This window comes from Equus asinus, chromosome 7 (assembly GCF_041296235.1).
Source record: "Equus asinus isolate D_3611 breed Donkey chromosome 7, EquAss-T2T_v2, whole genome shotgun sequence".
Classification (NCBI taxonomy): domain Eukaryota; kingdom Metazoa; phylum Chordata; class Mammalia; order Perissodactyla; family Equidae; genus Equus; species Equus asinus.
The window spans coordinates 78,890,252-78,902,807 of record NC_091796.1 but is presented as its reverse complement, the minus strand read 5'-3'; the positions used below and the strand labels follow the sequence as shown (position 1 = coordinate 78,902,807).

Sequence of the window (12,556 nt, the reverse complement as noted above, 5' to 3'; positions counted from 1 at the left end):
TTCCTTTCCTTGCAACCTCAAGAGCTCAAGTCTCCCCCCTCCCCATGCTTCACCAAGTCCCAAGATAGAGAGAAAAGAAGACCTCCTTGGCCTCTCGCCCATTTTGTCCTTGAGATTATCCAAGGACTAGAGAATTCCCCTAGGAGATTCACTGTGAATGAAACCAATTAAGGAGCCAAATAAAAGAATTAATTGCATGTAAGAATGAGAACTTGGATAGAGAGATGTTTAAATGAGCTCTGAAAGAAACAGGCTGCCAAGAGCAATTTTCTAATCAAAGGAGAATAAAAAGATTCAATCTCTATTTCACTCTAATGCAGAAAACATGTCTTCATGGTGAAGTAGTCTTAAAATGGACTCACCAGCTGAAATGGAAAAAATTTCTAACTGTTCAACAAGAGAACAGACCACTGGTACATGAGTCAAGACGCTGAGGGACACAGGGAATGCCTCAAAAGAAAGTAAAGGAAGAGCTTTATTTTGTTTTGTTTTTGAACAAGTATTTGTGTTCCAGAAGAAATGTGCCTGACTCCTGTAGAAATCCTGGGGATCTTTCATTGGAAAATCATGAAGTTTTTTGGGAAATCTTCCAAGTTTCTCATTGTGAGGATAATATTCACTTGTATGAAATGTAGATATTCCTGGAAACATCTCTCCTTTCTCCTTTATAGAGAAGATAGTCCGAACAGTGTTAGAAACAGATGTTAATGTGAACCAGTAGACATTCCCTTTGGATTAAAATGTTCTTCCGATCCCCAAGAACTCTTTCATGAAGTAGTTGAACAAACACTCAGGCCCAACAGTTCAGAATGGTTAAAGATCAAAAGATTTGGTTTTTGTTCCCAACTCACCAGTATCTCACCAAATGACTTGGGGACTTTACTTAGTGCTATTTCTCAGAAGGTCTTTGGGTCAGGTTCCTCACCCAGGTATAAACTGGAAAAAGGAATGCTTATCCCAGGCCTTCAAAAAGCCTCTCATGGTCTGATGGTCATAAAATGTCCAGCACTTTACAGAAAGAGGCACTAAAAAATACACAAAGTCTCCATTCTCAAGAGCTATGTGCCCACTGCATGTGCCTAATACTCCGAGCTTTAGACTTCTAGGGAACAGCGAATGTGCTAAAACTAGTCTGATTTTGTTTTGTTGCAGAGATGACAGACAGGAAGCTGACTGTGGAGGAAGAGGAGGCCAAGAGGATAGCAGAAATGGGAAAGCCAATATTGGGTGAACACCCCAAACTAGAGGTCATCATTGAAGAGTCCTATGAGTTCAAGGTCAGGCCATAAGTGAGATCTAACAGATAACAGAGTGATGGGGTGGGAAGTAGAAGACCTGGAGTTTTCTTCTAATTTCACCACTGAGTATGTGAAGTTGAAATGGAATGAATCATTTACCCACCCGACCTCAGTTTCCCCATTTGTAACATGGAACAAATAGTGCCGGTATCCTAGGAATATTGTGAGAAACATAACGTAGTATATGGACTAAATGGGTTATAAAGCCCCTAGATGTATCATCACTAGTGTTTAACTGTATTTTTAAAATGAAGATAGTAAAATTCACTCCTCCAGGGCGAGGTTTATTGACATTATTACCATTATTCTATATTGTATTGCTCTAAATATCCAATGTCAGCAGTCACAACCAAAGAAAAAGGAAATAGAAGGATTATCCCAGAAGACATCACCCAAAACCATTCCGTGCATAACTTTCAGAACCCTCGTGGAGTCCGCTGAAATGCAGGACACCTTTCATTCTCTTGAAGCACCAGATTCTTCAGTGGTTCTGCGCATTCTAACCTCATGATTCCAAGTTTTTATCTCCCTGACAGAGTACAGTGGACAAACTGATCAAGAAGACGAACCTGGCCTTGGTTGTGGGGACCCATTCCTGGAAGGACCAGTTCATGGAGGCCATCACTGTCAGTGCAGGTGAGAGTGTCTCAAGGGGGCACAGGCCTTGCTGGGTGAAGCAGACAACACCAGAAAAGGAAAAACACAACCACATCAACAGCCCACCAATTTCTGGGAAGGCGTCTGTGTCCAGTCTTCCCAGCTCTAGTCCTAGATGTTTGCATGTTTCACTGGGCTGCTTTGGAAAAGAATCACGGGGTAACTGAAAAAGTCTGGCTATCTCTGATTTCAAATCCTGGTTCTGTTGTGTAAACTGAGACAGGTTACCCTCTCTGCTTCTCAATTTCCTCAGGCCAAAAGTGAATTATTGCTACCTTCCTCAGCAAAAAAAGTAGAAAGGCACAGAATCTGGTACCAAACACTAACTCAATAAATTATGTTTTCCATCATTCCTTCCTCTCAGTAATTTGGTCCTCATTTTCTATAAAATGGGGAACTATTCTGACTTAGAGATGCGGGGCCCAGAGTTGGTAAAATCTTTGCATTGACTTTGACAAACCTCCACCCTGGATGATTCCAAACCTCTCCTTCAGCATTTGTTGACACGTTCCCTCTGTGATGACTCACAGCAAAGCCAGAGTCCCAGAGGCCTGCACACGTGTTGTAATGTGAATGGAAATGGTCTCACCAACACCACCAATATTGCCTCTCGGCACCACTGAGGCCTCCTTGTACAGCCGGCCCTGAGCACTACTGGCCTTGTCTCTTTTCATGAGACTTTGTTGTCATAGCAACCCACAGGGTCATATCCCCAGGGCCCCAGAGCCACAGCTAAAGTGCAACCAGGAAGAGAGAGCTGCTGCCATCACTGCCCCACTTTTCACATCGCCGGCTTCAGATATTCCCAGTTCCCCCTCTGATGACCTTATTTTGCCCCTAAAGAGACAATACACAGAATGTAGGCCACATAATCTAACCCCTTCCTTTATCAAATGAGGGAAATAAGGTTCAGAAACAAGAGGTGACTTATCCCAGGTTACAGATTGTCTTCATGGCAAAGCTGCAATGGAACCCAAGGATCCTGACTCCTGCTCTTTTGAAACACAGCGTCCACGGGTTCTATCAAAACATTACAGAGGTTGCCCTTGACAAGGGGCCAGCGTGCCTCAGCACATTCTCTCCTCCTGGACTGCTGAATGGGCAATTCTGCCCATCTTTCCTAGCAAGGACGAATAAGGCCCATGCCTGCTCTGTCCTGTGGGATATTTGGAGGATGGCACTGGCTCTTTGGTGTGTCCGCATGATCTGGAATGACAGCCGTCCCTCTGGGATGGATAATGAGCAGAACCACAAGGTTGTTGCAACAGTCACGTCAGGAAAATTAGAGAGGAGCCCCACTGGAATCCAGTAAAGAGTGGACACACAGCTGATTTCACTTTTCTTCGCCTAGGCGAGCAAATGCAGCCTCTCTACCTTCCTCTCTGGTTCCTCTACTGCCTTGGCCCTCTCATCTTCTCCCATTCTCTCTCTTAATCTCTTTCTTCTCTTCTTTATTCCCCGTCCTCTCTCTCTCACTCTCTCTGGGAGCCCTGCATTCAAATTGACCAATGAGGCACCCCTACTCAATTCTCATTTCCCAACTGTTTTCTGGTGCCCATGCCCTGGCCTACACCAGCTTCCCAGGAGGGAGCTGGAGCCTGCTTCCAGCTGATGAGGTTCGTGATGTGGTTCGAACTTGACCTCCTCATGAATGGGGATCTGACCTCGCTGCCCTTTCCTGGGCCTGTTTCTCTTGCCTCCAGCAGGGGACGAGGATGAGGATGAGTCAGGCGAGGAGAGGCTGCCATCCTGCTTCGACTATGTCATGCACTTCCTGACAGTCTTCTGGAAGGTGCTGTTTGCCTGCGTACCCCCCACAGAGTACTGCCACGGCTGGGCCTGCTTTGTCGTCTCCATTCTCATCATTGGCATGCTCACAGCCATAATCGGAGACCTGGCCTCCCACTTTGGCTGCACCATCGGCCTCAAGGACTCAGTGACAGCTGTTGTTTTTGTGGCGTTTGGCACCTCTGTGCCAGGTGAGAGTGAGGAGTGCTTGGATTTGCAGAGAGGATATTACCGGGTTCAAGTGACCCCTACAACTTTGCCTTGTTGTCTTCCTTCCCATCTCAGATCTGAGCTTAACAGAACCGCTGCCCCTAAGCTGCACAGTAGTCAATCAGAGAGATGAATGATAATATTAGTAATGATAGCCAACATTTCTTGAGCACTTTTGATGTGTCAAGCACTATGTATGCTAAGCAATTTACATGGGTTACCCCTATTCAAAACCCGATTCGATAGGGACAGTTATTATCCCTACCTGACAGATGAGGAAACTGAGGCCCACAGAGGTTAAGTTACCTGCCTGACTAAGTGGCCCAATTTCTTTTTTTTTTTTTATTTTTTTAAAGATTTTATTTTATTTATTTATTTGTTTGTTTTATTTTTCCTTCTTCTCCCCCAAGCCCCCCAGTACATAGTTGTATATTTTAGTTGTGGGTCCTTCTAATTGTGGTGTGTGGGACGCCGCCTCAGTGTGGCTTGAAGAGCAGTGCTAGGTCCCCACCCAGGATGGGAACCAGTGAAACCCTGGGCCACCGCGGAGTGTGCAAACTTAACCCCTTGGCCGTGAGGCAGGGTAATTCAAAGAATATAGAGACTGCTCTCCTTCCGCTTCCCTCTGGCAATCTCTGAGAGGCTAAAGATTAGCCTGCTTGAAGCTGTCACAATGGAAATGCCCACAAGCCTTCTTGGCCTCCTCTGCTTAGGACACCTGTCAGTACAGAATGTCACCCAGGGGGAGAGGCCAAGGAAGCTTAGCAAGTTCTTGTCCTTTCATATGATGTATTACGTATTCTTTTCTTCCTTATAAACACCTAGAGACAAACAGGAACGGGCATGCGTGTATTCATTCATTAGACAAGTATTTACCGAGCCTGGTACGGTATTTTGCTAGTTGCTGGGGCTATAGTGAGAGGCAAGACAGACATGCTTCCCTCTCCACGTGGAGTTTATCATCTAATGACGGAGACTGTACTCAACGACTATAATTAAAATCATCTCTGTAAGTTCTATGAAGAACAAGTGCATGTGCTGTGCAAGTATAAAACCGAGGACCTGGGCTGGTTCAGGGATGGCTTCCAAGGGAGGACATACGTAAGCCTGGCCAGGATGACAGAAGATAGCAGGCAGAGAGGGGCTGCATTAGCTCATGTTCCTTACTTAGTTCACTTAGGGTCTCCAGGGTATCTGAACCCTGAACTCCCGCCAAGGAGCTGACCTCGCAATTGCCATAGGAAGAAAGAGACAGCATCCTCCTACCAGAGGGTTAGGCTGAATCTCATCAGACAGGACTGTCCTGACTGGACCAAGGAAACGTATCCTGCTGGAAAGTAACTAAATCTACATCACACTCTTGGAAATCCTCTTCCAGAAACCCCAGCACAGACCAGTGGGATTATTTATCCATTGGTGTTGCAAGAGGTTTGGATCATGGAAATGCATCGGGTGGTAGGAAATTAGATAGATGATCCGGGGATGATCCAGGTGGAGGAGATGCTCTGTGATCTCTGTTCTCCAGGCCTCAAAGGACCAGAACTATCAGAGGGGAAGGAGCAGATGTGGAGAAAAGGAACAGACGTGGGGAGAAATTGCAGAGGATCAGAGGCAAAATAAAGCAGGATCATAGGCAAGAGATCTTCTCTGGGAGAGCTGAGCAAATTGGCAACAAAGAGACAAAGCAGGCTGAGCCAGGCAGGGAGAGAGCTTGGGGCACTTCCAAGTCCTTGCAATTGGTCCAGGGAATAGCTGGTGACGCTAGGGACTTGAAGAAGGTTATGCGATTGTCCACTCAGCTGACTGTGGTTTGGCTGAAGCTCTTTGGATGGAAGGTGATGGTTTGGAAAGAGCCCTTATATTAGAATTTTAGGGTCAAATCTCCCTAACTTCCCATGTGACCTTGGGCAGATTCCTTGACCCTTATTTTCCTTACCTGTGAAATAAAAAGTTGGGGTAGTTGTCCCCGACAGTCCTTTCAGTCCCTACAATCCGTGCCAACGGCTAACATCAAACCGCCAGCAGGGCCCTGTGCTCCACATACTAACTGCAGAGGCAGAGCTCCGCCTTCCTGGAGTCCACAGCTCCCCACGCACTTCCTCGTCATAGTTCCCCAGCGCGTTTTCTGTCCCCGTAAATCGAGCACCTCGCTCAGTGTTGAGCACACAGGCATCGTTCAATAACTATGTTAAGTGAGTACATGCCTCGTGTGACAGTTACAATCAGGCATCTACTCTAAGCAGCTTCCCAGGATGTCAAGGTTCCCTGGGAAGATATTATGGAACAGCAAACTCCCCTTACTGAAAAGTAGCCAAAGGGAACAATAAACCCACTCGGTAAAGACCAGGACCAGAAAGATCCTGTGAAATCTTTCAGACCTAGCAGATGAGGAATGGGAAGCCCAGAGAAGTGAGGTGACTTGTTCAAGGCCATGTAACTTGTTAATGGCAGAGCTTGGGGTAGCCCCCAAGCGCGTTTCTCGTTCCTGGGCTCAGCCAACTGTCGTCAGCTGCCTTTTGGACATACTCAAAGGTGGGCCCTCTACTTCTCAGCCTCCCATCAGCTCCCATTTGTCTCTGCCCTTTTCCAGATACGTTTGCCAGCAAAGCTGCAGCCATCCAGGACGTGTACGCAGACGCCTCCATTGGCAACGTCACAGGCAGCAATGCCGTCAATGTCTTCCTGGGCATTGGCCTGGCCTGGTCCGTGGCCGCCATCTACTGGGCCCTGCAGGGACAGGAGTTCCACGTGTCAGCCGGCACGCTGGCCTTCTCCGTCACCCTCTTCACCATCTTTGCGTTTGTATGCATCAGTGTGCTCCTGTACCGCCGGCGGCCCCACCTGGGTGGGGAGCTCGGTGGCCCTCGTGGCTGCAAGCTTGCCACGACTTGGCTCTTTGTGAGCCTGTGGCTCCTCTACATACTCTTTGCCACACTGGAGGCTTACTGCTACATCAAGGGGTTCTGAGCCACAGGACAAGGCCTCTAGCAGGACAAGCCTAGGACTTCTTCTAAAAGAAGGGCACCTCCCCACCAGTGACCTCTCCGGGATGAGCAGCCCTGGAGAGGCAGCATCAGGACCCGAGTCCCAGGAACTTCACCCGACCTAGGCCCTGGCAGTGAACTGAAAGGGCAGAGTCTTAATCAATCCAACAGAATGGAGGAAACACCCACTTTACAAAGTATTTAATTCAATACAAGCCAACAACAGCAACAAACCCACCTCCACCCCATCTTCCCATCCATGTCCCTGACCCATAGCAAAGGTCAGACCCTTTCACCATCTTCTATTCCACCTTCTTCTGATTATTCCTTTGCTTCTACTTTGCTTGGGGGCAGGGTTTCTCCTGTCTGTCCAGTTCAATACATCACCATTCTCTCACTCAGCTGGTGAAGTGTGAAAATGAGTCATATTCATGTGGCTGGTTTGGGGTTCTCTTTCCTTGTAATCATTGTTGTGGTTGCTTTAATTTTTCCATCAGGTTTTGCTCATTGTTTTTTTTGTTCATTTCGTCTTTTCTTTCTGAAGTTAGTGACAAAGGTGCTGGGAAGGATGTTCAAGATCTGAGCCGACGGATAGAGGGATGAATTTTCAGACACACACCTGCCAACTCTCGCTGGGTAACAGCTGTCTCTTGGCTCCATTGAGGTCTCGTCCCCCATCTCCTTTTTTTTTTCCTGAGTTCTTGAGAGGGCTGATGGCATTCGAGTGGAAGTAGGTTTGCACACCCACTCGGGGCGCTAAAGAAGGGGCGAGGCAGGGGGACTGTGGCTGTAGCAGGAGGAGCTTTGTATGCTTATGTCAACATCAAATTTAAACAAAAAGTCATTATTCTCTTCTCTGCCCAAGCCTTTCAAAGAGTGCCTGTCTCCTTGTGTCAATGTCTATATGTTTATCCTTCTGCAGGAAGACCCACCAAGCAGGAGATACAGGGCAAAACGAGAATGGTGTGTGATGACAGAGGACAGCTGGGGAAACAAAAGAGATGTATGCCTTCTTGACTGTCTTTGGCTTTGTATCTGAGGCAGGAGAGAAGAGATGCTCACCCAGTGAGATCTTCAAGGGAAAGATGATATTTAAAATGTCAGTGCTTCTGAGAAATGTCATCTTTACCAACCCCTCACCTTCTAATGTACCAGACTAAGAAGGCTGACTATATTTCTTGAGGCAATGCAAAAACTTAGAGGTTTATGGGAAAACAAGGGGCTCCTTCCACGTCTCCTGAGCCCTCAGGTCACTTTGAAAGCATTTTCACAAGATAGGAACTGGAATTGCTCATCTCTTCCACATTCCTGCTTGTTTTTAAACCTTATGAAGCTCTTTCTCCAGCCTGTGGGCTATTTCTTGCCCCAGTAAAATGAATCTTTGTTGCCATAATCCCATGGAGCCTAGGTTTGTAGAAAAACAGATTGCTGCGCCCTACAGACATTTTCTGAACAAATTTTGAAAGGACCTGGCTTTAAAACGTACACACACAATAAACACACATACAAAATCACCACCAAACTGCCCACAGATCTTTAGGCTTTCTGCATTGACATAAATACATTTTTTAAGGGGAAAAAAGAAATTAAAAAACACCTGTTTAATTTTAAACACATTTTTTAAGAAAAAATTACTAAAAAAGAAACAGTGCTCATGTCATAAGCTATGTTGACAGTTGCCAGTGGAAATGTTGGGTTGGTTTAAAAAAAAATAAAAGCTATACTTATATCTCTCTAAAAAAAGCTTGCTTCTCCCCATGTTTCTTCAGGAAAAGGTCCAGGGGGCCACTTGGGTTTCTTCTGGAGCAAATGTGGTTGAGGGAAAGGTGTTGTCTCCTATTTGTATCTGCTGTTTGCATCTGTCATCTCCTCAGATGCCAGTGTGCCAGACCCAGTATTTTTAAAGCAAAAATGCTTCAGGGAAATGCCACCTGTCAAAATGTGGACTTCAGGATGCTGGAAGACATAAGCAGTTGAGCTGGATGATTAAAGTGAAGGAGGTTTTTGTATTAGAAAGGCACAGTGGGGCAGAATTCCAGTGAGGCAAACAGTGCCCTGTATTTATTACCAATGGGCATACTCATTTACTCATCATTCATTCAACAAGTGTATTTGAATACCTTCTATGAACTGAGCTACATTCTGGTGATACAACAAAGAGTAGCATATAGTTCCAGACCTCAAGAAACTCACAGTCCAGAGGAGGAGGTAAAACTTCTTTTAATCAAGGCTCTTTTGGTTACAAGAAACAGAAACCCATTAAACTAGTTCAAGAAACTAGGGGGGCCATACTGCAAAGGCCTGGTGGGGGGCTCTTGTGGAACCCAAGGTAGGAGGCCAGAAGAGCCTGAAAGCCCTCAGGAACCGAGGCCACTCTCCATCTCCTCAAAACCTCATGGTCTTCCCCATCCTTGCTTCCTTCTCCCTGTCTGGCCTATCCACTTCCTCTCCCTCCCAAGGTGCTTCCTCTGCTTTGCTTGTCTTGCACATGGCCCAGCACGGCCACCAGCCCTGACACTATATCATGACCTCACAGCATCCTCCCCACAACTAACTGGGACGTACCTTTTTTTCTCTAAGTGAAAATTCTCAATGGAGAGAATGTGGCTAATTCACCATCCCCAAAGGGCCATTTCCAAAAGGCAGAATCCTTTGTAGAAAGCTGTGTCATGGGGGTTGGGGAGCCTGTGAATTGGTTGCTTTGTGTTAGGTGTCCACTCCTGGTCAAAACAACTCAGGTAAGGAGAAGAGAGTGGTGAGCACATTGTATGTACTGTTGCCCTTTCCAAAAGCTAGGTGTTAGGAAAGAGCCTGTGAAGCATATGAAGCACCAAGGTGAAAATAAAAATTACAGTTCTATGCCATGAGTGCTCTGAGAGTGGCACAGACAGACCACCATGGGAGTTCACTGGAAAGAAACACTAACTCAGCCTAGAAGAACCGAGGAGGACTTCAACAGAGAACGCAACATTTAGGTAGACTCTTGAAGGAAGAATCAATAATGTTTTACCTTGGTGAGGGGGCCTGGCATTGAAGGACAAAGAGAAACGGTGTGCTCAAAGGCACGGGTGAAACAAGATAGGGCACGGTCATGGAATAACAGTGGTTGGCATGGCTGGAGTAGAGCATTCAAGGAAACACAGAACAACCCAAAAAGCAAATAGGGAGAAGGGTTTGACTCAAAGGCTCATTCAGTTTTTTGCCAGCCACTAGACTGAAAACAAAAAATGCCCTTTAGCTTATTAAATGGTAGAGCAAAATTATGAAATCCATTTGTACCCATCTCTTCCCTTTTTTGAGTCATTTCTGGGTTATCCAGATGTTAGGCTTTATTAAGAGTGAAGCTGGGATGAACCACAGAGGATGGGGAAGAGGATTGAGGAGAGGAGTGTGGGAATCTGAAGACCTGGATTCTAGTCTAGATGCTACCACCAACTGGTTCTGTGGCCTTGAATCAGTCCATCTCTTCTCTGGACCAGTTTCCTGAACTACAAATAAGGTTTTAATAGACGGCCTCTGAAGCCCATTACTTCTGGGATTCTAAACATATGTATACAAAACTCTGTGTGTGTGTGTGTGTGTGTGTGTGTGTGTGTGTAATCAAACTGCCTGTCAACCATATATGACCGAGCGTTGCAGACATCTTTCTACAGTTCCTTGGCCCTGTGGCCTATGTATTAGTCAGTGTGAAAAAGGCATTGTAAGCCACTGTGCACATGTTCATTTTCAACACTTTTTACTGACTAAGCCACAACGTTCCCATCCCCTTGACTCATTTATTACTTAGCATAATGTTAGCTGCTGTAATAAATAAACCCCAATATTTCAGTGGCTTAGCAAAATGAAAGTTTATTTCTCACTCATATAATAATCCAGTGAGGATGTTCCTGGTCAGCAGGTGGCTTTCTTCCACATGATGATTCAGAACTTCCATTTACTTCTATTTTGTGATTCTGCCACTCTCTGAGGCCTTGGAGCAGCAGATGGGAAGGAAATTAGAGAAGGCACACAGACTTCTAACTGCCTACTCTGACGCGATAGCCATCACTTCTGCGCATATTCCATCAGTACAGGGTAGTGGCTTTCACCCACCCAAATGCAAAGGAGACTATGAAATATAGTCCTGGCTGGGCAGCCACTTTCCAGTGACCGCTCTATCCCACAAAAGGATGAAATTTTTATGAATGTCTGCCTCTGCTGCAATCCCTCTGTGATTAAAGATAGATATTTTTAGTATCGTTGGCCAAGAGCAATCTGATCTTTGTCTACGCGGAGTTTTATGGTTTACAAAAACCTTTCATCCACATGTGTTTGAGTTTGACAAGAACCACAGAGGTAGATATTATTCCCATTTGATCAATGAAGTTCCGAAAGGTTAAACATTAGCCCAGGAGTACACAGTAAGAGGCAGGACACAAACACAAGTTTTCTGGTTCCAAATCTAAGCTTTTCCAAGAATGGCATGGTCTCTTTTCACAAAACCAAAACAAAGAATGAGACTCCAGGAGTCTGATCTCGCCAGTGAGAGAGCCCCTCAGAGGCAGCCAGGGCCCAGGAGGGAAGGCAGAAGCCAGCTAGCCACTGGTCCTCTCATCCTCCTTCGGTTTCCTCTCCTCCCCTTTGTCTCCATCCTCACTGAGCAAGGAGCTTCCTCTAGGGGCAGCTGAGTGGACTGATGTTCCAGCAAGAGCCAAACTGCTGGAAATTTCCAAAAGGGAAATTTCACTGTGATGAAGTGATTTGTCCTGAGGAGTCTAGGTACAATTAATGTTGGAGAGTTACCTGGTCCCAGAGATTGGGTGATTCAAAACACTTCTTGGGAAAGGGTATCCAAAAATGATTCCTGGAAAACTGCCCTGAAGGCATGTCATGTGACATTTAGGACGTTTTCAGAAAAGGACAGGGAAGTCAAACTGTCTCTAAGAAATGAGATTAGGCTTTGCTCATAAACTCGAAGTAGATTCATCATTCTTCCTTAGAAATCTGGAAAGGAGGTGACCCTGGGTAAACTAGTTTGGTTCCTCAAAATCCTTAGATTCTGATTTATAATCTTAGTCCTTTCTGCCATGTCTCAGGTTCTTCCCAATTTCTGCATCAGTGGAAACAAAATAGGAGCTGGCTGTCACTCTGTTGCTCCCCAATCATCTTTATTGTAACTGCACAGCACATGAATGGGATTGCTTCCACAATGCTTGATAACAGTTCACTCTTCTGCTATGATCAGCGACTCTGGCTGGTCTTTGTTCAATCCATTTCTCTTTCCATGAGTGTGGGGCAGAAGTTAAAGCCTGGTGGCCTGCAGGCTTGATGTGTTTGACCAATGAAGTGTTTTAAAAAAAAAAAATAGAATAATTGTCAATGTTTTAAAACTGAATAATTTTGTATAAAAATATGGATTTCAGCTTCTCTGGCCACACTGGGTGGGCATTCCCATGTAGCAACAATCCAATGGAGTTGATGAGTGGCCACCCCGTGTAGACAGGGTTTATGCTTTCAGTTCACCAGAGTCCCTCCCTGGCCCACCTCTCTCACTCACATGACCCTCCTGGTCCCTGTAAACATTTGTGCCTGTGACGCCTGTAGGGGATCAAGGCTTGATGTTTTGCATTTTTGGCCTTT

General features: G+C 45.8%; 1 protein-coding gene across 13 annotated transcripts in view; it reads left to right on the top strand.

The window, feature by feature from the left end:
- The window catches only part of SLC8A3 (solute carrier family 8 member A3), a 138,927-nt gene extending 130,247 nt beyond the window's left edge, over window positions 1-8,680 (top strand). For 10 of the 13 annotated variants that reach the window (XM_070513886.1, XM_014867219.3, XM_070513888.1 and 7 more), the window contains 4 exons: window positions 1,153-1,277; window positions 1,835-1,934; window positions 3,659-3,934; window positions 6,544-8,680. In XM_070513886.1, coding sequence (XP_070369987.1) covers window positions 1,153-1,277; window positions 1,835-1,934; window positions 3,659-3,934; window positions 6,544-6,920 — 878 coding nt within the window. In that variant the 3' untranslated portion in view covers window positions 6,921-8,680. The remainder of the gene's footprint in view (window positions 1-1,152; window positions 1,278-1,834; window positions 1,935-3,658; window positions 3,935-6,543) is intronic. The other 3 variants (XM_014867220.3, XM_070513890.1, XM_014867217.3) reach the window with 1 other exon arrangement.
- Window positions 8,681-12,556: the final 3,876 nt, after the last annotated feature.